Source organism: Antechinus flavipes, chromosome 3, assembly GCF_016432865.1.
Source record: "Antechinus flavipes isolate AdamAnt ecotype Samford, QLD, Australia chromosome 3, AdamAnt_v2, whole genome shotgun sequence".
In the NCBI taxonomy this organism is placed as follows: domain Eukaryota; kingdom Metazoa; phylum Chordata; class Mammalia; order Dasyuromorphia; family Dasyuridae; genus Antechinus; species Antechinus flavipes.
In genome coordinates this window covers 30,221,733-30,244,257 of record NC_067400.1, presented here as the reverse complement: position 1 = coordinate 30,244,257, position 22,525 = coordinate 30,221,733, and the positions used below count along the sequence as shown (strand labels likewise).

At 38.4% G+C, this 22,525-nt stretch overlaps 1 protein-coding gene across 2 annotated transcripts in view; it reads right to left on the bottom strand.

Annotated features, from left to right (window-relative positions):
• FNDC3B (fibronectin type III domain containing 3B) overlaps positions 1 to 22,525 on the bottom strand; it is a 366,338-nt gene that overhangs the window by 149,976 nt on the left and 193,837 nt on the right. For both annotated transcript variants that reach the window (XM_051983177.1, XM_051983178.1), the window contains exon 4: positions 2,665 to 2,741. In XM_051983177.1, the coding sequence (XP_051839137.1) occupies positions 2,665 to 2,741 (77 nt within the window). The remainder of the gene's footprint in view (positions 1 to 2,664; positions 2,742 to 22,525) is intronic.

Sequence of the window (22,525 nt, the reverse complement as noted above, 5' to 3'; positions counted from 1 at the left end):
TCAATATCTTTATTTCAAGACAATTGGTCTCCTTTACAATTCTTTATATTGGATTTTATGCATTTTAAAATATCATAAGATTCACCTGCTTGGCAAAGGGGTCCATGGTTGGGGGAAGAGGAGGAAAGAACTTTCACTCTATATTATCTCATTTGAGTAATCTCATTAATTACCCTTCGTAATCTCATCAATTACCCTTCATGTATGAATGATTCCCTGTTTAAAAAAAAAAAAAAAAAAAAAAAAACCTTAACCTCTTATGTTCCAGCGATTCCATCAATAATTAGCTTATGAGAATCTCAAACTAAACATGCCCAAAACACAAACCTTTCCCCGAGACCTCCCTTCTCTCTAACTTCCCCATATAGTCAAGGGCACCCATTTGTCTAATCCCTAAGGCTTGCAAACTTCTGCCATCCTATTCTCTAATCTCTCACATATAAAATCTGCTGAATAGTCTGTAATTCATCTCCCTTATGCATTTTCTCTCTTGGTACCAATACACTTGGTACAGCACTACTTTCTGACTGTCTTCTCCACTCCAATCCACCCTCCACTCAGCTGCCGAGTGATTGCCCAGGTGACTGAATCCTTCTTAAACAGCTAGTAAGGGTCTGAGATGGGATCAATATATAGACTTTCCTGTCTAAAACTGCGGCCCTCAATCTACCATACCACGCTGTCTTCTCCATCATTTGATATCCTTGTTGGAAATGCCTGCTCCTTCTGCTTTTATTCTTTCCATGTTCCTTATTCACAATGATTTAAGTAAACAATTTACTTATCTGCCAAAGCAGGCAGACGTGCCAATAATTGGGCTGTGCAGAAATGAAGAAAATAAGAGATGAATCTTAGAGCAGACTCACATCAGAAGAGGGAAGATTTCTGTGATTATAATTGGTCAAGTGAAGGAATACACATGTTTACTTTTAGAGAATTAGAAATATTCTTTGATTGCTGCCCAAAAATTCAGCAACTCTCTAATGCAAACTATTTTGTTTTTAAAACAGCAAATAAAAAACAGAGCGATTTTTAGAATTCTTTCAAATCAAGAGGCTGCTGCTCAGTAGTCTATTTTAATAGGCTTCAGGCATAATGTCATTAAGTATGTGACTTCCTTTGTACTTTCTACAAAGAGATCTTTCTCCCTTTTTCTCACTCTCTTCTCTCAAATTTTATACAATATTTCAAAATTTAAAGAAACACCAAAACTAGTTATTTTTCATTCCTTTCAATGAGTGAATTTTCTTCATTGTTGACTGTGGTGTTTTTCCATACTCATAAACTGCCAAATAACACCACCAATTTCCAAATAGATCATGTATGCCCACAGAAAATATGCTACAGCTTATCCCAGAGCTCCTATAGGAAAGACACCTAGTGACATCTCTGCGATCACATATAAGGTCCTGGATTTAGAGGCAGTGTAGTCAAATCTCTAATTTCACAGATGATGCACTGAGGCTCAAGGTCATTATGAAATTTTCCTAAGGTCAATGATATAGTGTAAAGATTCTGATCCTAGTAGACAGCATCTTGAAGTACAAACAACAGAAAACTCATTTCTTTTCACCAATAGGCCTGCAACTTTTCTTAATCTCCCTTCCCAGAGGAAAGTTCTAAATTAGATTAGCCAGTGCTATTGAAAGCCCTGCATTGTACACGGTGACTGACAGAGTCAGGGGTCCCCAGAGCTCTTGAGCAAACATTTTAAGTCAAAGGCGGGGGAGAGGGGGCGCAGTGTAGAGCAGAAACCCCAAAATGGGTAATGCAATCACTATGAGGATGTAGTGATTATGTGTCAACCTAGTGAATGTAAGATCTTCTTAAAGATTCCATTGCTGTGGCAGCAGGTGGGTCATTGGGCCTTTCCCGATGGGGCATGATGGTACAGAGAAAAGAGGCAAGAAATGTGGATTCAAATCCTGGGTCTGCCACTGACTACCTACTTAACCTTTAACAAGCGAATTAATCTCTCTGATGAGCCTAAGAAGGGAGAGAGGGAGAAGGATTGAATGAGAAAGTCTTTGAGGGCTCCCTCTAGTTATTTCTAACTCGCATACACTCACCAAATAATGTTGTATCTTTTCTTTATTGAATATCTTATTTATCTTCTCTAAACTATGTCGGTACATAGTTTTTTAATGAGTTTTTTTTTTTTTTAATGAGTTTGCTTCTATTAGTCACCATGAGAGTAGGAATGGGCTTTTTCTTTGTTTCTGGTTTTCCCTTTCCTTATATAATCAGCACTTAACACAGTGCTTGGTATACAGCTGGTGCTTAATAGAAGCTTACTAACAATATTAGGGAACTCAGTCTCTCTGGCCTCAGTTATTCTGCAGAATACCTTCCTTCTCTGCTTCTAAAACTTAGTACCATGCTCAAATTAAACTTATGAAAGAAAAGTTAAGGATGGGATTACGAATGTGGGCACATATGTATGGATGGGAAGGGAGTGAGGATGCCGATCATGGGTCCAGGAAACTTAGTTGAAACCTACCCATGCCACCTGTTACGTATGAGAGCTAGGGAAAGACTCAAATTCTTTTTACCTCAAAATAAGACCCTTTAAGGTTGCTTCTGACTCTATTTTAGCCACAAAATTTCAAATAACTGATGAGCAATTTTTGTTCCTAGACTGGATTAGATGAATGATGAATTTACCTGGGATATGTATCCTGGGGGCACATGAATGGGGGGAATGGATCCATTGGGTGACACCATGGGAACTTCAGCAGGTCCTAGAAAAAATAAAAAAAGAGAAGGTATGAATATTGTCTTTCCCCAAAATATCTGATTTCCAAACTAATTAGAACATTGTTTTCTACGAACTGTCCAACTGGAAGGTACTTGACTGCCATCGCTTCTTTACATCCATGAATTCAACTTGGCTCCTTTACTGCGAGGCCTTTTCAACCATCCTTCTTAGTTTTGATTTCAAAATCAATGAATTCAGTGAATTCTTCAGGTTTGCAACCTCAGAAGAAAAACTGAAGATCAATGACTGTGCAATCCAACTTCAAGATTCCTTCAGCCTTAGTTTTGATACAACTTTAAAAAAAAAAAAACACTGCAGATAGATTTTCAGTATTCTCTAGAGAGGTGGGATTTATTGAGGGCAGGGAGGGAAGGGGATTTTTAAATGAGGAGCATTTTTTTCTAGAAAGCTAAACCAACTTGGATGTGATTTTGCTTTTTCTTCCAGAAATTTGACTCTAGTCATATGAAAGAAGACTTGAGTTTTGTACAATCAAATTCAATAAAATTCATTAATTTGAAATGGAAGTAACTTGAAAGGAAAAAAAAAAGCATTCAATTCTCCAGGTCTGGATTATCTGGCATTTTAATTAGAGAATAGGATACCTAAGTCACTTAAAGAACAGGGCAAGGGCTGTGAGAAACGGAGCTTGCTTTCAAATAGGAAATACTTTTAGATAATCCCATAGCAACCATAGATGGCTTTGCTACCTGTTTGGGACCTCTTTTCACTATTTCAAATTAATCCCTTCTAAATTAATATGAAAACGTGGTTTTAGGTGACACAAAAGGCATTTAGAAGCCTATGTATGACTGCAAAATCATAGAAGGAGAGATGCCAGCTCCTCAGTATACTGGACAGGGTACTTAGAAACTAAGGAAGACCTCCAGTCCACTAAGAAGAGAAAGACATGGCAAAGAACTTCACAAAAGGAGAAGCTTGGAGATATCCTGGTCACCCTCACACTAATAAAATCAGAGATGCATCCCGGAAAGTTTTAAATCCATCTTTAATCTAAAAATGGTGCTGTAGAAATAGTAGTTTTTTTTTTTTAAGTTTGAAGATAGATTTAAAATAATTTCAGATGAATCTTTGATTTTGTTGGTGTGTGACAAGCTAAAAAATGGAGATATAGAACATAGTGAAGGCAGCTAGGTAGGTCAGTGGATAGAGATCCAGGACTGGAGTCAGAAAGACTCAAGTTAAAACATGGCCTCAATCACTTACTAGCTGTATGATCCTGGACAGATCACTTAACCCCATTTTCCTGTTTCCTCATTTATAAAGTGATCTAGAAAAGGAAAGAGCAAACCACAACCTTTGCCAAGAAAACCCCAAAGGAGGTCACAAAAAACTGGATACCTAAGCCAACAAACAACAGCTCACCACAGTTACTCAGATGATCACAACTACAGGCTATCTCCAATGGATAATGATGTCTTGGAAATATATCATCACAGACAGGAATTGAAAGTGAGAGACAACCAATGGATATACCAATGCATTGCATAGGATATCACAAAATCTTAAAATAATCCACAGAAGGGCTTCTCGGTATTAGAGTAGATATTCCATGGAGGATGTCCATAGAGGACAAGAACCACATGAGATGTGGAGGAACAGCATGGCAAAGTGGAGATCTGCCTCCGTAACTGGTCCGCTTGCTCCCTGAGAACAAGAGACTGTCACAAATACAACCTGACTAGGCAGATCACACTAAAAAATTAGGTTAGTTAGGTTCACTCTAACAGGGTCAAATGAGCTATCATCAATTACCTAAGAAATGGGTCAACTTTATTCCCAACAATCAAATTGACACCTAATGAGCACTCTTCAATAATAATTCTCCCAGTTGCAAATGGATTGTCCATGACCACACCACCCATAATGTATTGACTTGGAAGATGCCAATCTAGATTTATTCTGCTCAAATATAGATTATATTCAAATAATATCAATTGAGCAACTGCCCTTCTGACTGGCAACCAAAGCTCCAGGCCTTCCCGGTTCCTCCTTTATTCTCCTGACTCAACACTATGGCTGTTTATCTGATTTTTTTTTTTTTTAATCTTGCATCCTATTATTGGGAGTGAAAGCCCTTGGGGTAGCTGCCAAAAGTAATGGGATGGAAAGGTATGAGTGGGGCATGAAACTAACTGACAAAAGAAAGCCATGAACACCCTCGAAATTGCACTGTTACATCAAGACAATTCACCTTCACCCTAAAACACAAGCCAGCTTTATCTATGTCATCAGAAGGGAAGAGTCGGGAAATGAGGTAAAAGAGTTTGCCCAATTATTGCAAAAACCAATAAGGGAATAAAACACTGGGGAGTTTCTGGAGAAATCCTGTCACATTTATAACCCTCCATGCTATTTATAAAAACTAACCTTCATAGAGGGCTAAATGAACTGTCCTCCCACAAAGCGAGTGCCAATATCACCAGTTTTGAAGAGCAAAAAACAGAGGCTCAAGGAATCAATCAATAATACTGGGATTACAAAAATAAAAACAAATGAAAACCTGATGGAGCTCCCACGTACAATGCTATATAGTAAATATATCTCAAAGAAATGAACTGATATGCTCAAAGTGCCAAATGCCAAAGATAATATTCAAACCCAAAACTTAAGACTCCATATGTAGTATATTCATATTGTATCGGGCTCTCTAGATTGACTCTCCCAAGTTTACGGTGTAGATTAAAGGAAAATTGTATAATTTATGAAACTAAGACATAGTAAGAAAAAGAGGGGAAGATAAGCAGTGATTCCCACTTAGCTAGGCTTGGAGCCTTTTCAGACTAACTACTCTCTGTCAATCTCTTATAAAAGAAGGACAAAACTTTCCTACAGGAAGAAATCAAAGATTTTTCCCAGTAGATCCTGAGAGAAGAAATGCAATCACTTTGATAAAGGATTGCTTTTTAATCACCAAAACGGACACCATGCAAGCAGGCTCTTAACCTCCCGGGTGACCCTTAAAACTGCTAAAGTCATTTGTGGAAAAGGGTTTGAAGAATGTGGGACAAGTGAATGATTTGCAAGTAGAAAATGTTTTTCCCCCCTTCCTGATTTCAAGAGCAACCAAATGGCTTTAACACACTTTTCTCTCCCACCCTCCCTCCAACCCCACGCTCCCATGGCTGTCATCGACAGTCTTCAAAATAACCTTGAATAATATAGAGGGAGCATTTCCAAAGCAACACAGGTCCCTCATGGGAGCAGGGAGGTCTCCTCTCAGAAATAGAGTTCCACCTTTTCTTTCCCCATTCATTACTTTAAAACGGAAGCCAGAGAGAATCCTATTAGCAATGCTGGAATGAGAGGAATTCTCTGCCCAGCCCCCAGCCCTCCCTAACCCAGCTCAGCTCAGAAAGCTCCCAAATCAATAGGTCCGTTTCACAATAGACACAGCCTGCGTCCCCAAAGACGCTGATGGAAATCTGGCAATAATCAAAAAGACAGACTTCTTCACTATGTCCAGGACCTGCCAGGAATGTGACACAAGGTCACCTACTCTCAAGCAGCAATGAGGCCCTAGAGATCAGGACCCAGAACGCCATGAAAATGACTGGGTGTTCCAAGGCTTGGCTTAGCAGACGTGCAATGGTCCCAGTCTAGGACAGTTATCAAGATTATCTTTGTTAAGTCAAAGTTCTTTCTGTTGGGCAACCTGTTTAACTAGCAGAGGGTCAGGAAGTGCTAACTGTTGAATGATAATGAGAGAAAAGGAATAGTAAGGAGTGGAGAAGGAGGGAGAGGGACAGGGAAAAACAGAATTATATAGAGACAGAGAGAGACAGAGAGAGAGAGAGAGAGAGAGAGAGAAACACACACAGATTGGCTAAGTTTAGATAAGTCATAAGCCACAAAAGTGCATAAATGTACACTCCTAAAACAGTGCTGATATGAGGAATCAAAGGACCAAAGATACTAGATAGAGGTGGAAAGGTCTGTCTAGTCAAATATTCTCATTTTACAGGACACTGAAGTCCAGAGAGTTAAAAAATGAGAAATTGAATTATATCCTGAGTCAAATGCATCCAAATCCATGAAAGAGATTTTTTTTAAGATTAAAAAAAAAAAACTTTTAAACATTTCTATTTAAAGTTTTGAATTATAAATTCTATCTTTCCTTTTCTTCCCTCTCTAACATAGTAATCAAATATAGGTTATATTCAAACACCATCAATTCTTTCTCTGGAGGCAGATAGTATGCTTCATCATTGGTCTTTGGGGATTAGAGATAAGTCTACCATAGTTGATCATCTCACAATATTGCTGTTACTGTGTATAACATCCTCTTGGTTCTGTTCACTTCACTCAGCATCAGTTCAAGGCTTTTTTGAAATCCACGGGCTCAGCATTTTTATACAACAATCTTTACACTCACATATCACACCTTGTTTAGCCATTCTCCAATTGCTGGGCATCCCTTTGATTTCCAAAAAGAGTTTTTATAAATATTTTTGTTCAAGTGGATCCTTTCCCTGTATCCCTTGAGGATACAGACCCAGGAGTCACACACAGATCAAGGAGTATGCACAGTTGTCTAGCCCTTTGGGAAATATAATTTCAAATTACTCTCCAGAATGGCTGGATCAGTTCACAATTCCACTCCATCCCCTCCAATATCCAACATTTTCCTTTTTTTTTTTTTTTTTTGGTCACAGCCAATCCGATGGGAGTTGAGTTGGTATTTCAGAGTTGTTTTAATGTGAATTGCTCTGATCAATAATGATCTAGAGCATTTTCCCATATATTTACAGGCAGCTTTTTATTTCTTCATCTGAAAACTGCCTGTTCATATATTTTGGCCACTTATCAATTGGGGAAGGACTTGTATTTTTATAAACTTGACTCTGTTCTCTATATAATGAAGTCTTTATCAGAGAAACATTTTCCCAGTTTCTGCCTCAGGCTTGCTGCAGGCCCCAAGCTGTAATGCTGGCTGCTCCTGCTGCTTTTAGACCTCACTTCCCTCCCATTTCAGTGACATAGGCCTTTCTGTTTCTCTGCTTCCAAATCAATTCTGAGGCAGTTTTCTAGTTGTTTTGGGGGGGGATTTGGGAGGACTTCAGAGGGTTCCTTCCTCACTTTGCCATAGGCACCTGGAATTCCAGGAAAGAGATTCTGATAGAATCTCATTAGCAAAAAGTTTCAATCTGTAAATCAAATATCCACAAATTTCTTCTCCACCCTTAACAAGATGCCAGTAAAAGCAAGTGCTGCAGGTTATAAGCCCTTCTTTTCTTAAAAAAAAAAAAAAAAACACCAACAAAAACCTCCTAACAGAATTATGCAGATTCCTAAATGAGCTTCCCACATCTTCAAAGTCCATTTTGGTTAACTGACTCCCTCATGCAAGGATCCCATGACACACAGCTTTATTGTTCTCATTTTGGTGAGAGGGGATCTAAATACAGGCAAACTGGACCACACACAGGTTCATGGCAAAGTTCCGAAAGCCAGTCAGTCCCTGTGAGGGTTTTCAGTCCTAGCTGCCTCACTCCAGTGTGTCTGCCCAGCTGCCAGAGATTCCTGGGAGTTTGCAAAATTTAAACAATCTTCCATCAGAAGAGAAGAGAAATTACATGAAAACCTCTCACAGGAGGTCTTTAAGCACAGGCTGAATGTCCAGTTGTCCAATATCCTGGAAAGGGCATAAATACCCCAGTTCTAATTTTGTGAAGACCATTCAATCACTCTTGAGGAGATCTGTACCACATTTACTAGAGGTGTGGGGTGAAGGGAAGGGAATAAATATGTATTAAGCACTACTGTGCTAAGGGCTCTAAAAAATATCTCATTTAATCCTCCCAACAGCCTTTAGAGATATGTGTTTTGAGTATTCCCATATTATGGGTGCGTAATTTAAGACTGAACGAGGTAAAGGGTCATATAGCCAGCAAGTACATGAGGATAGATTTTAAATCAAGACTTTCCTACTCCTAATTCTAGTTCTCTATGTACTTAGCTGCCTAAAACGAGCTCATAAGTGACCTTTAAGGAATTATTAGGAAAGAAAGTATACCTTAAATTAAAATTTTTTAAACCATCCCTAAAAAAATGTTGTTACATTTACCCCCCAAATCTCTGAAAAAAATTGAAAATTGAAATTTGAATTGAATTGAAATAAGAATTGAATTGAAAAAAGAAATAAAAAAACTCTCAACTTTATCATTACAACTTTGCCCAAAAGGTAAACAGGAAGAAGCATGAATTTTAATCTCTGTATTCCCAGTGGACAGAGTCCCAAAGGATAGGCTGGCAAGGCTAAATTTTAAATTGGAGAAGATATCCATAATGATGAGATCACAAATTCACTGAGCTGTCTTTTTGCTTTCTGAGGGGCTACCTACATGCAATCTCTCTGGGTCTCAGTTTATTCATCTGTAGAATCACAGGGCTCCTTCCAGGGTTAATATAATCTCAGCGTGAAAATACCTTGCACCAATATAGTCACACCAAATTCTGAATTATCACTCACTCTGCTTAACTACATATATTAGTTATAAAGAATTTTATTTTCCCTATTCCCATCTCCAGAAAAAAAGGGAAAATAAAGCAGAAGAGAAAATAAAACTATGTTTCATGGATAGATAGAACAGCATGGTGGTAGAATACCTGGTCTGGAGGCAAGAAAACTCAATGAATCTACCCAATTCAAATTGGATCTCAGACACTAGTTCTGTGATGCTGGGCAAGTTGTTTAGCCCTGTTTGCCTCAGTTCCTCACCTGTGAGTTGGAGAAGGAAATGACAAATCTTTGCAAGGAAACCCCAAATGGGATCACAAAGAGTTGGTCACAACCAAAATGACTGAATAAATTAAAAACATCAATTTTATATAAAAAAGCAAACAAACAAACAACCACCCTTTGACAAAACAGAAGGCATGTGGAGGAAGAGTCCTCTATCTGTGAGCAGAGGACTCCTGGGTTTTATCCCACCTGTGACATTTATTTTCTTTTTTCCCCCTAGGCAATTGGGGTCAAATGACTTGCCCAGGTTCACACAGGTAGGACATGTTAAGTGTCTGAGGCCAGGTTTGAACTCAGGTTCTCCTGACTTCAGGGGTAGTGCACTATCCACTGTGCCAACTAGCTGCCCCGACATTTATTATCTATGTGACTTTAGATGTGCCTCAATTCCTGGACCTCAATTTCCCAATCTGAAAAATACAGGGTTCAAAGTCTTCTAGTGACTCGGTTTCCTAATCTGAAAAAAAATAGGGTTCAAAGTCTTCCAGTGATTTGGTTTCTAAATCTGAAAAATATAGGGTTTAAAGTCTTTCATTGACTCAGTTTCCTAATCTGAAAAAAAATATAGGGTTCAAGGTCTCCCAGTGATTCTATCATGCAAAAATGTATGTGGTTTGGAGCCATGAAATGGGACAGCTGGGCACACCTGACTCATCTGTACCTGAGAAGAAGGAGAAGAAGGATCTCCATGTGTCTCCTCTAGAAAGCCTTCCTTCCTTCAAGCTCCCTCCCCAAATACAAGTATGAAATTGGGTTCCTTTAAATTTTAAATTTTGAAAGAAAAATGCATAACAATACTATATGATGATCAATTCTGATGGACATGGGTCTCTTCAACAATGAGATGAACCAAATCAGCTCCAATGGAGCAGTAATGAACTGAACCAGCTACACCCAGCAAATGGACTCTGGGAGATGACTATGAGCCATTACATAGAATTCCCAATCCCTCTATTTTTGTCTGCCTGCATTTTTGATTTCCTTCACAGGCTAATTGCACAATATTTCAGAATCCAATTCTTTTTGTACAGCAAAATAACTGTTAGGACATGTACGCTTATATTGTATTTAATTTATACTTTAACATATTTAACATATATTGGTCAACCTGCCATAAGGGGGAAGGGATAGGAGAAAGGAGGGGGAAAATTGGAACAAAAGGTGTGGCAATTGTCAATGCTGTAAAATTACCCATGAATATAATTTGTAAATAAAAAGCTATAATTAAAAGAAAAAGAAAAAGAAAGAAAGAAAAATGCATCAAAAAAGAAGAATATAAGTGAAGAAATTTTGCTCAAGTTCTCTGCAATGGTGGTGGTTGTGTGTGTGTGTGTGTGTGTGTGTGTGTGTGTGTGTGTGCGTGTGTGTGTGTCTCCAAAGTTGCTTGTTTCACATTTCTCCCTTTCTTCTCCTCCCTCCTCCCCCGGCCCACCTTGAAAATGGAATTCCTCATTTCTCAAAGTATGTGAACTATGCTTATTAAAAAAAAAAAAGAAAAAGAAAAAAAAAAAAGGAAAGAAAGGGAAAGCTAAAAGAAAGGGAAGGACAGATCTTCTCCCACAGAGTCCCCCAACCCACCCGAAAGCCAACTCCAATATTATCATATTTCAGTTTCTAGGAAATCTTAGAAAGTTGGTGGGAGCGGCTTCTACTCAAATGACCTGTTCTTTCTCAGAAAGCTGATCCAAGGTCTCTCTGACATTGGCTGCCTTACAAGCCTGTACAGTGTGGCCCGGCAGCTGCTTTTAAGAACTCTTGCTCCAGGGCAAGTCAGGATAACAGCCAACTCCGTCCACACGGTACTGCTCTGTTATATGCTGGCTACTGACAGGAGGTCAAGGACCACCAACTTGCTTCCCCTGCACTCACTAGCCTCCTCCTAGGATCACATGTGTAAAGTTACAAGGGACTTTGGAGTTATCGAGCCTAACATCATTTTACAAAAGAAGAAACTGAGATTGAGAATGGTCAAATGATTTCTTCTTCATCCATGATCTCCCAGCAAAGCCAGTGTTGGAGCCAGGAATATAAAGGCTGGGGCAAGCTGATTATCTTTGGGGAAAACGGTCTCCATCAGGAATCCAATCCAGGCCAGAAGTCCATAGAGAGTGGTCTGTCTAGGGACAAGGACACCATCTCTCAGCCCTGCAGGCTGAAAAGTCTACTTAAACTCTGGGGAATTGTTTTAAATCATCCCATAAACTATCAAACAATCACCGAATTTCAGAACTGAAAAAAGCTCAGACAAATAGCATCGTCCATAACCCGGGCTTTTTTACAACTAAGGAAACTGAGGGAAGAGCTTAGTCAAAACAAATGTATCCTGTAAGGACTGAACTATAACACTTTAAGTTTTGGTTTGGACCTTGAGTAAATATAATAAGAATTCCAGCTAATTCCAACATAGCATCTAAACATTGGCAAAGCAAGCCTCATTTGAGGTTTATAGCCTCTATTACTGGTGGTATCTATTGGGATTGAGCATCTGAGGCCATGTATACTGAACTTAGTATCCGGAAGAGCAGAATTCACTGTTCTCAACAACTCACTAATCTGTATAATGGGAATAATACTAGTAGCTTGTATTGATTGATAAGTGGATAGAAGAATGGATGAATGAATGAAAGAAGGATTCTACCACTGAAAAATGTTGAGAATCCCTGTATTCTAGTTTATTTTAAACATTAGTTTGGGGGACCTCTTGTGAATATAGACTGGCACAATCACTAAACCAATTGGAAATGATTAGGTATCGACTATGGACAAGGCATTGTGTTAATAAGCACAGAATACAGTGTTCACATTCCCTCCCTACTACTTATTATCTGAATGACCTTGAGTGAGCCATTGGGTTCAGTGGGGTTAAGCAAGGTCACATTTGAGGTCCCTTCTAATTCAAGATCTATGACAAATACATGACTCTACAAATGGATTTCTACATATGGATGTGTACTTAATGGGCCATACATATATACATACATTTATCCAAGTGGCCAAGTCGAGACCCTGGTGGGAAAGAGTATCAGACAACCATCTTTGAAGGAATCCATCCATTTAAGAGTATGTGGACAGTTATTAAGATAGTCCAGGAGAGGCAGTTGACCAAAAAGATAAGATTGAAGATAAGAGAAAGATAAGATTACCAGTATCCTAAGGTGGAATTAGTTAGGATAGATGTAGAAAGAAAATTTCAAAGGATGTCCTTTTGAAAAAGATGCTAAAAATAACATTCTTTACAAATCTGATAATGGGAACCATCACTAGCAAGAGCAGTAGGGTCATTGTTGTGAACTACTATCTAAAGCAGATGAATGAGACATTGAGTAGCTACAAGACCACAATGTTAAGGAGCCAAAAGTTGCTAAAGGTCACCTTTGGACCTGATTGCAAACCTACTGTCAATTAAAAGAATAGAATGATGTGATGATAAAAATTCTAGGATTGGGATGGCTTTGCAACCAACTACCATGGCTTGGCAGAATAGATAGAGGGCTAGACTTGGAGATGAGAACAATTTGTTATCAGTCCTGATTCTCAGCTTACCACCCTGGCCAAGTCACTATAAAGTGGGGATGTTAAAAAAAATAATTCACCAAATTATTGTTGACGCTCAAATAAGATAATGGTGGGAAAATACCTCACAAACCATAGGGAATTAAGGACAGTGACCGGAGCTGTGATTTCATGAAGTTGAAAACTCCCAGAAGTAGAAAAAACATTGCCACCATATTGAAAGACATGAATACTAATATTAGAATTTACAAAGTATAGTCAATCAATAACAAAGAGGAGAATGACTTAATAGATAGATGTACCCAAAATTCATGGAGAATGGAAGCATCCTGTCCCATTTGGGGTCAACCTGGTTTCCCTCCAATGAAAGTTCACAATAAAAACTATCAGGGAAAACATGCATTGAAAATATAATGGTTCACAGCTAGGTCACCTGGATAGAAGACTCTGGCGAGACATGATAAAATGAGAAATATTTTGGTCACATACTTTAGGAATTTGCTTTGCTTCACAGTACATATTTGTTATTAGGATTTTCTATTTTCTTTGGCTCAACAGAGGTAAGGGGGTGGGGTGGGATAGTTATTAATTGATTTCTAAAATGGTTCATGGTACAGTTAATTTGAAGGGTCTACTGCTAAACCTGTAAATTTCAAAGTCTGATCTATCCTCATCAAATATACTCATATCATGAAAGTGAATATCTTGGGAGAACCCCACAATGGATACTACTGCAAGGAGGGAAAAAGAGGGTTTCCTGAAACTATCTGATTCATCTTCAATGGGAGACATCCTTTCACCCCCTCCCCTTAAGCCTTGATGATGCTTTAAGCACTTCTGCCTTCCTTTAAGACTCAACTCAAGTACCACCTTCTCCAGAAGGTCTTTCCTAGGCTTCCCACATATGCTATGTTTTGTATTCTCTACCTCCTGCTCCTATTAAAAATATAAGCTTCTTGAGGCAAAAGATTGTTTTTGCTTCTTTTTTGTATCTCAGAATAGTGTCAGAGAAGTACTTAATTAACATTGGTCAATTATGAATTAATAAGCAATTCAAGAAAAAGTCAACGAGCAATCCAGTTTTAACCGATACAACCAAATACCTGAAAAGAACTTTTTCCCCCTAGGTCTGTGCTGGAAATCTCAGGACTGGTCTATTGCTTGGCCTCTGAAACCATGTGGAGCCATCCCCTAGAAATTCTGTGTCTCTAAACTTGCAAGTACACTAGTAGGACAATGTCATTTTCCCTCCTTAAAATAACAAAAGATTGACAATTTTCACTCAGGTTCTGTATCAGATCAAAAAGTAGGAAAGCAACATTTTGATTACCCCACTTCTGTAAACTGAAAGGGATGATAGAGGCCATCAATGGCTAACCCTTATATTTTAAATTTATAGTTTCATAGGATTAGAGGATGAAACGGACAGAAATAAAGTCATTTAGACCAATGCTTTCATTTTACAATAAAGAAAATGAATCTGGAAAGAAGTAAAATTCTCCCCTATGGTCACAGAGGTATGAAGTGATGGAGCCTCTGGGTCATCTCTCATCAAACCCAGAACATTTTCCGCTATAGGAAACTATCTCATTTGTCACCTAGTTCTTTCTCAAGAATAACTCATTATTTAGAAAACACAAGCACCCATATATTGAAGGAACCCCACCCCCGACAGGATGTAAGTCATCAACTTTCCATTCAACCCAATTGTGACAGAGCTCATGATTGTTTAATAAAAGATTAAAGAAGGAAAAGGGCATATTCCAGGATGCACAGGGCCCCACTGGCAAACAGAGAGAAAGATAACTGGCCATAATTTGGCACTAGACTGTTGGAAGGGATTTTCCTTTCTTAACCCCGCCTGGGCCTTCTAGATGTATTTCTACTGTTCTTTTGCTGTTTCAATTTATGGGCAAGCCCTGATGGTGAGGGACACCTGTACTCAACTTCCCATCCCCCAAGGAATAATCTCCCCCCCAAAAAAAGATGGAAGGGGAAGATTCGAGTTCTAAACATGCATACAAAGAAGGCTTGATGAAATTTAAAAGACTGAGGAAAGGATGAGGCAGGAGAAATTGCATATAGCCACATTTGTAAAATGTGTTTCTTTACATGAAATGGATTACTTGTAAATATATGAGCCAATACAGAATCCCCCCCCCCAAAAAAAAATAATAATCTGGGAGGGAAAACCATGTAAACGTTCAAAAATGAGCTCTACTCTATTTTGTATATTTCTGTCAAAAATAAAACAAAACAAAGTTCTGTGATACAAGAAAAAGAGCCCGAAGCTGGTATCTAATACATGAAGGGCTATGATAGAGAAGAGGGATTATGTTTTCTGACTGTCAATTAGGAGCCACATGAAGACAATGCAAAGAGGACAGACATCCCCTGGGTCACTAGAACTATCCAAAAGTGCAATAATAGACTGTCTCAGGATGTGGTGGGTTCCCCCTGATTGGGATTTTTTCAGTAAAGACTGAATGGCCGTTTGGGTGTATCGGCAAGGAGATATTGGTCAGGGATGGATTGAGTAAAAGATTGCTAAGGTTGAAGCACGGCTCAGTATGAAAGGCCCTGGCTTTTGGGGGAAGAGTTCTGGGGTTCAGTTTACAAGCTATTTATTCCCATTTGACTTTTGGAAAGTCAAAGGCACTAGGTCCTCAGTTTCCTATCTGTAAAATGTGTGCTTGGGGGTGGGAAGAGAGGGTGCATATGGACGACATAATCTGAAAGGTCCTTTCCAGCCATAAATCCAACTCTATAATCCTTCCAACTCTGAAATTCCGTGATCCTGGCAACAAACCATTCCCTCAGAACTCCCACGACTATGTATTCGACATCTCTCAAATATACCAGTCTTGAGGTTGGCTTGATTTTTCTCACAGGCAAAGTGCCAAGCACATAGCAGGTGCTTAATAAGTGTTTATTGAATAAACAAATTGTGTGCTATAGTTACCACAGGGGTCATAAATTAGTTACCACAGGGGTCATAAATTGAGAGCTAAAAGGGACTTTAGCTTAACCCCTTCATTTTACAGATGAGTAACATGGCACCCAGAACAGGTGAGAGGCTCACCTAAAGCACACAGATGGTAAATGTCAAAGCTTCTAACTCCTATATTTGTCAATAATCCCTTTACAATATGTAAGTGAGGGCTGGTACCATGCTTTATCTGATTATTTTCCTTCTGCCGGCCCCTTGAAGAAATCAGTAAGGATGGGAGGAAAGAAGGAAGAAAAGAAGAAAAAAGGGAGGGAAGGAAGAAGGAAGGAGGGATAGAGGGAGAGAAGGGAACTAGAGATTTGGGAACAAAGAAAAGGGTTGAAACCTCATATGCTATGACTGTTTTTAGTAGGGATGTCTATTCTTGGTGCCTCATTTTTACAATGTAAGAATCACACACAGGTCCACAGCAAGTGGTTTAAAAAGAGCTCTGAAATTCTTAACTCAATGACAAAACAGCTGTCTAGGTCCCTAATTCTTCACCAACTTGGTCTTAGATGACTTATTCTGCTTAAAATAAGGCACATTCCAAATCATTACCAGACTGAAGCTAGCATTAAATAAATAATAAACAGTTCATCAGGTTTCTAGCTCCTCCATCCAAGGGTCATTCAATAGGCTCAGGTGAGATCTGTCACTCACAGCATTGCTGGGGCCTAAGCCACGAGCAGACTCTTTTTAGAGGCTCACAAAAGATAGTGGGAGATTAACACTGGACACATCGACTGAAAGAGCTTTAGACATTGAACCGAGGGCTTAAGATAACTTTAAAGAGATCCCAAAGAACAGTCCCAGTGCATTGTATATGCTGGGGCTTTGTACTTGATAGAGTTAGAGACAAAAAACAGAGATAGGACTGAGATGCCCGAGAAAAAGGCAGGGAACATGGAATCTGAACACCAGGGCAGGAATGTTAGGAATGCAAGGGAGGAAGGAAGGAGGAATGGAGGGGGAAGGGAGGGAGAAAGGGAAGGAAGGAAGGAAGGAAGGAAGGAAGGAAGGAAGGAAGGAAGGAAGGAAGGAAGGAAGGAAGGAAGGAAGGAAGGAAGGAAGGAAGGAAGGAAGGAAGGGAGGAAGGAAGAAAAGGAGGGAGAAGGGGGGGAGGAAAGAAGGAAGGAAGAAATGAAGAAAGGAGAGAAGGAAGAAAGGGAAGGAGGGAGGGAGGGACAGAGGAAGGAAGACTTTCTGGGAGGGATATATTTAGCAATGAACGTGACATAAAAATAAAAGATATCAATAAGGCTTTTTTATTTGCTTGCCTGCTTTAAAAAAAAAAAAAAAAAAAAAAAAAGAGGCTCATTATCTCAAAATTGTGAGAGCTAGGCCAGGATTCTATAATATATGCCCAGGGAAACAAGCTGGAAGTTGGTTTTTCCACAAAGGCCTGAAAAGTTCTTTCTTCTTCTTTTCACTGCCTAATAGAGCCAACCAGCAAGGCGAATGGCTAAAACCTGGTAAGTGTCTAAAATGCTAAATCTGCCTCACCTAAGAATGAGACTAAGAGAAACCATTTCTCCTCCTCCTAAAAAGAGAAGGCTCATTGGCTCCTCTTTGCTTTTTGTATGTGTGTGAAAAACAAAGTGATGAGCTGGCTACTGACAGTAAACAGCCACTATAAACAAGTGGGAGCCCAGCCCAGCTGAGAACAGGAAAGGGTTTTTGAAGTCAGGCTGACAGTCCCAGTAAACACCTTTCAGGGACTGTGGGAAAAATGCCATCAGTCAGGCCGGGAATTTTCAAGCTATTTAGAGAGGGTGGGTAGGGAGGGAGGAGGAGGGAGGAGGCTGAAAGAGGAGGACAGATTGAGGAGAACATTTCCCAGGAGCATTGCTGAGAGGTCACTCAGGGCTAAGCACAAGTGATGGAGGGGTCCCCAGAAGAGAAAGATGATAGGCTGCCATAATCGAGGAAGGATGTAGCAAATGCTACATTTGTGAAGCTCATACCATGTGATGATTCTTAACATATGTAAACAAAGAAACTCTTCTTCCTCAACCCATAAAATTTTATTTCATTAGGCAGCCAAAAACTCAAAAAAAGAAAAAAAGAAAACACCTTAAAATAAAATTTTAAAAGGCAAGTTATCTATGAGAATCTGACCTTGAGTGTTTTTTCAATATATTTGAATAACTATTTCAACCTATAAGATCTTTAGGATCTTTTGCTTTTATTCTATATATTTAAAAAAAATGATTCTGAAAAGGAAGTCTAGAGGCTATCCCCTCCCCCCCAAAAGGGGCCCAGGACACAAAAATGCTAAGAATCCTTGCTCTATATGTTTCTGGCAGGGGATTGACCCAAGGCACGTATGGAGTTGCCTTCCATCTCATTTCAAATTATTATGTGTGAGGACACATCCTTCCATGCTGCTAATGAACAATAAACAACCAACATGGAAAGTGACATGTGCTGCCAATTACAGTCACAGGAAAAGCTAGCGCTCCTTGATTAATTCGAAGGCGAGGAGGAAATGTTAGGAAGTAACCAACGTGTTCAAATTCTATCAATTCTATGCACATATGTATATATGTATATATGTGTATATGTATATATATAGTTTAAATTTGTCTACATATATTGACCCCTAAAAGTAGATGCTATTATGAGTGAAAATTTGTCCAGTTTATACACACTATAATTTAACTAAAATACTCCCCTAGCTATTATCCATACACACATAAAAAGCAATCATTCTACTTCCATGGAAACCACCAAAATAGGCCTAGGATTTTATGGAATGCAGGCACTCAACCAGGAAGTCACATAAAAATATGATTGTATTCATTTAAATAAATTGCTGAGCACTGGCCATCATTTAATAAGAAACATTATACTCCAAGGAAAAGGAAGTACTATCTTCTGAGACTTTAAATGGACAAGGTTCATAGAAGGGAGTGTAATCACAAGGGAGAGATAAGAATGAATTTTTAGTTTGGGAGCAGTTGTTGAAATAAAGATTATTCACCTAGATGATAGTTACAAAGTAGAGAGCCTACGATCTCTAGGCTCTCTCTCTTCATCTCCATCTCTTTTCATCTTTGCTTTGCTTCTTCCTTCTCTGTGAGACTTTTCCCCTCCAGGTTTCCTAATATCGGTTTTCTATGGATTTTATATAATATCTAGATTTACACGTGCTGTCTTCAGCTCCCTAAAGCATGGGATTGCTTCACTTTTGCCTTTCGGCTCTTGAGTACCCAGCAATTAGTGATCATTTGTGATTGACTTAAAGATTGTGAAATTTTCATAGATATTCTCTTGTTTAGTCTGGAAGACAATGTTGGGAATTTGGGTGTAATCCTCACTTTACAGGAAATAGAAGTTCAAGGAGGCACTTGCTATGTGGCCCAGTGGCTAAAGTAAAAGACTTTAAAGTTAAAAAGATCTCCATTCAAATTCCGTCTCCTGCAAAGTGCTTTATAGCTCCTAGACATCAAAAAAGTTAAGTGACTAGAACCAAAGGTAGTAAATACCTGAGACAGCATATGAACATGAATCTTCTTAATTGATGTCAGCTATTGTCTCTGTCTAGGTATCTTTGTGTCTCTTTGTCTCTGTCTCTTTCTCTCCCTCCCCCCTCATTTGATGCCAGAGACCATAGTGTGAGATGTAAAGTGATTTTTTTTTTTCATTCCTGGTACCAAAAAAAAAAAAAAAAAAAAAGAAAAAGAAAAAGAAAAAGAAAAAGAAAGAGAAAAAGAAAAAGAAAAGGAAAGAAAAAAGAAAAAAAAGAAAATTATGCCGTGTTCTGTTAGTCTTTTTTATTCTGAAACTGTGTAAATGATTGGAATTCAAGGAGAATTACATTATCTAGAGATCTGTGAAGTCTGACAGCATGTATGTGACGCACACGTGTGCACACACATGAGTAACACAGAAGGCGAGTGATAATCACACATATTTCCATGATATGTATTGATAATGAAGTTGGCAAATGAACAAACAATCCAAGGCCAGTTTTCCCAACTTATTTATTCACTTTGAATCTTCACTTTTGTAAATGTGAGTGTAGCAACATCTTCATTCTCAGAGATTTCTCATACAACACAGATGGGCAGCCATCACCCCAATCATGGCAGCCCTGGCCCATCAGGCATCTTGTCGCTCAGAGATATTCTCTCCTTTTCTACCCCTGGATGCTAGTTTCCTTTTCTAAAAATATACTTCCAAACTGGGTGAGGAAGACATTTTATTTCACAAAAATTAAAGACACTACAAAAATCCACAACCGTTAAGAAAATAGTTCTTGGGTCCTTAGGAAAAAAAAAAAAGCACCCATGACTGGAAACTGTATCATATACCACATTTATCACATACCACAAACTGTATCATGTATCACATTTGCATGAAGAGTGGGCTATAATTCTGACTTGGCTACTTAATAGCTGTATAATTTAAAAAAAAAAAGTTTTACAGATATAGAAAATACAGTTGTGATATCTATTTCAAAGAGCTCTTTTTTGGAGTATTATTTGTAATAATAAAAAAAACTCTCTTTGTAATTATGTAAGAAAATAGTATTGGGTTTTTTTAATGCCTTTATTTTCTTCAGTTACATGTGCAACAATTTCCTAACAATTGTTTTTAAAACTTTGAGTTCCAGATTCTCTCCCTTCCTCTCCAAGCCCCCGGGACATAGAGAAGGCACATGTCAAGTTATGCAAAACATTTCAATAAAAATCATGTTGTGAAAGAAAACATAGATCTCCTCCCCACCAAAAAAAAAAAATGCTCAAGGAACAAAAAAGTATGCTTAAGTCTTTATTCAGACACAATCAATTCTTTCTCTGATTATGCACAGCATTTTTCAGTATAAATCAAAAGGGTAAGGAGTAGCTAGTTGGTGCAGTGGGTAAAGCACCAACCTGAAGTTAGGAGACCCTGAGTTCAAATCTGGCCTCAGACAATTAACACTTCAAATTAAAAAAAAAAAAATCAAAAGGGTAGTATTCTTAAAAAAAAAAAAACAAAAAACAAAAAACAAAAAACAAAAAAAAAAAACAACCAAATAGGGGTAAATATGTATTCAAAAACTCTATGCCTAAAATGCATTCCCTTCTCACCCCCACTTGGTAAATATTCTTTCACCCAATATAGCATTACGTCCTTGAAGGAAAGGATTGTTCTAGCAAACCATAGGTTCTTAATAACTAACCAATGGGAATAATAAAAATTATGTCTACACATTAAAAATTCTCCAGAACTTTAAGTGATAGAGGATGATGGTCTGGTCTGGATGCATAATATGAAGGTTCAAGTCAGGAAGACAGAAGTACGAGGCTGAATTTTAATGGAAAGGTCTTCATGATTCAGTGCTTTATCCACTGGGTCACCTTGCTAGCACAAAGAAATCAGTTCAATGATTATTCAACCGCTAAAGTAATTTTATTGCGAATGTCTTTTCTTTCATACAGATACTAATGACAGTAAGAACATTTCTACATCATTGTAAGGTTCACAAAGTGTTTTGTATAAATTATCACCCTGGATCCTCATGGAAATCCTTGGAGGTAGCTGTTACCACAAAGGAGAAAACAGAATCTTTTAAGAGGACAGAGAGGCAGCTAGGTGGCACAGTGAATAGAGCACCGGCTCTGAAGTCAGGAGGACCTGAGTTCAAATGGGTCTCAGACATTTAACACTTCCTAACTGTGTGACCCTGGGCAAGTCACTTAATCTCAATTGCCTCAGGGGAAAAAAAAAGATTATCTCAGTTTATCTCACAACCACCCTGAATGGGAGGTGCCATTATTTAGATTAAATGACTTATTCAGGATCACATAGCTTCTAAACCTTTTAGAAAGGATTTGATGGGAGGCCTAATTCCAAATTCACTATTCAATCAATAAAGTCATAATGTCTCTCTCACTTTTGAGTTCTATTAGCATGATAATACTAATGACATTGATAATACCTCTTAGAAATATAATGCTTTAAGGTTAAAAAAAATATACCAAGTATTACTGTATTATCTGCTATTTATAAAGAGATTCTTCAGGAAAATGAAACTACTGATTTGATTTAGTTATCCTGGGCAGGTCACTTTAGCTTCTACCTGCCTCAATTTACTCATCTGCAAAATGAGGATAATATTAACATCTACCTCCCAGGATGGTTGTGAAGATTAAATAAGGCAATTGTAAAATGCTTAGCATGATGCTTGGCACATAGTAGGTGCTTTATTTAATCTCTGTGTGCCTCAGTTTGGTAAAATGAGGATAATAGTAGCATGGACCTCTCAGAGCTGTTGTGAGGATCAAATGACATGATAATCAGAAGGCTCTTAGCACATCTTAAAGTGCTATATAAATGCTATGAAGATGACGGTGGTGAAGGCAGCAGTCTTTTGCATCATTGCCCTTCATAGAAGCCATTGAATGTCTTTCAATATTCAACAGAAATATGATGGTTCAATTGTCTTCTGGTACAGGAATTAAATAATGACTGTAAAAGCCTTTTGTTCTAAGACATGTATTGTCTA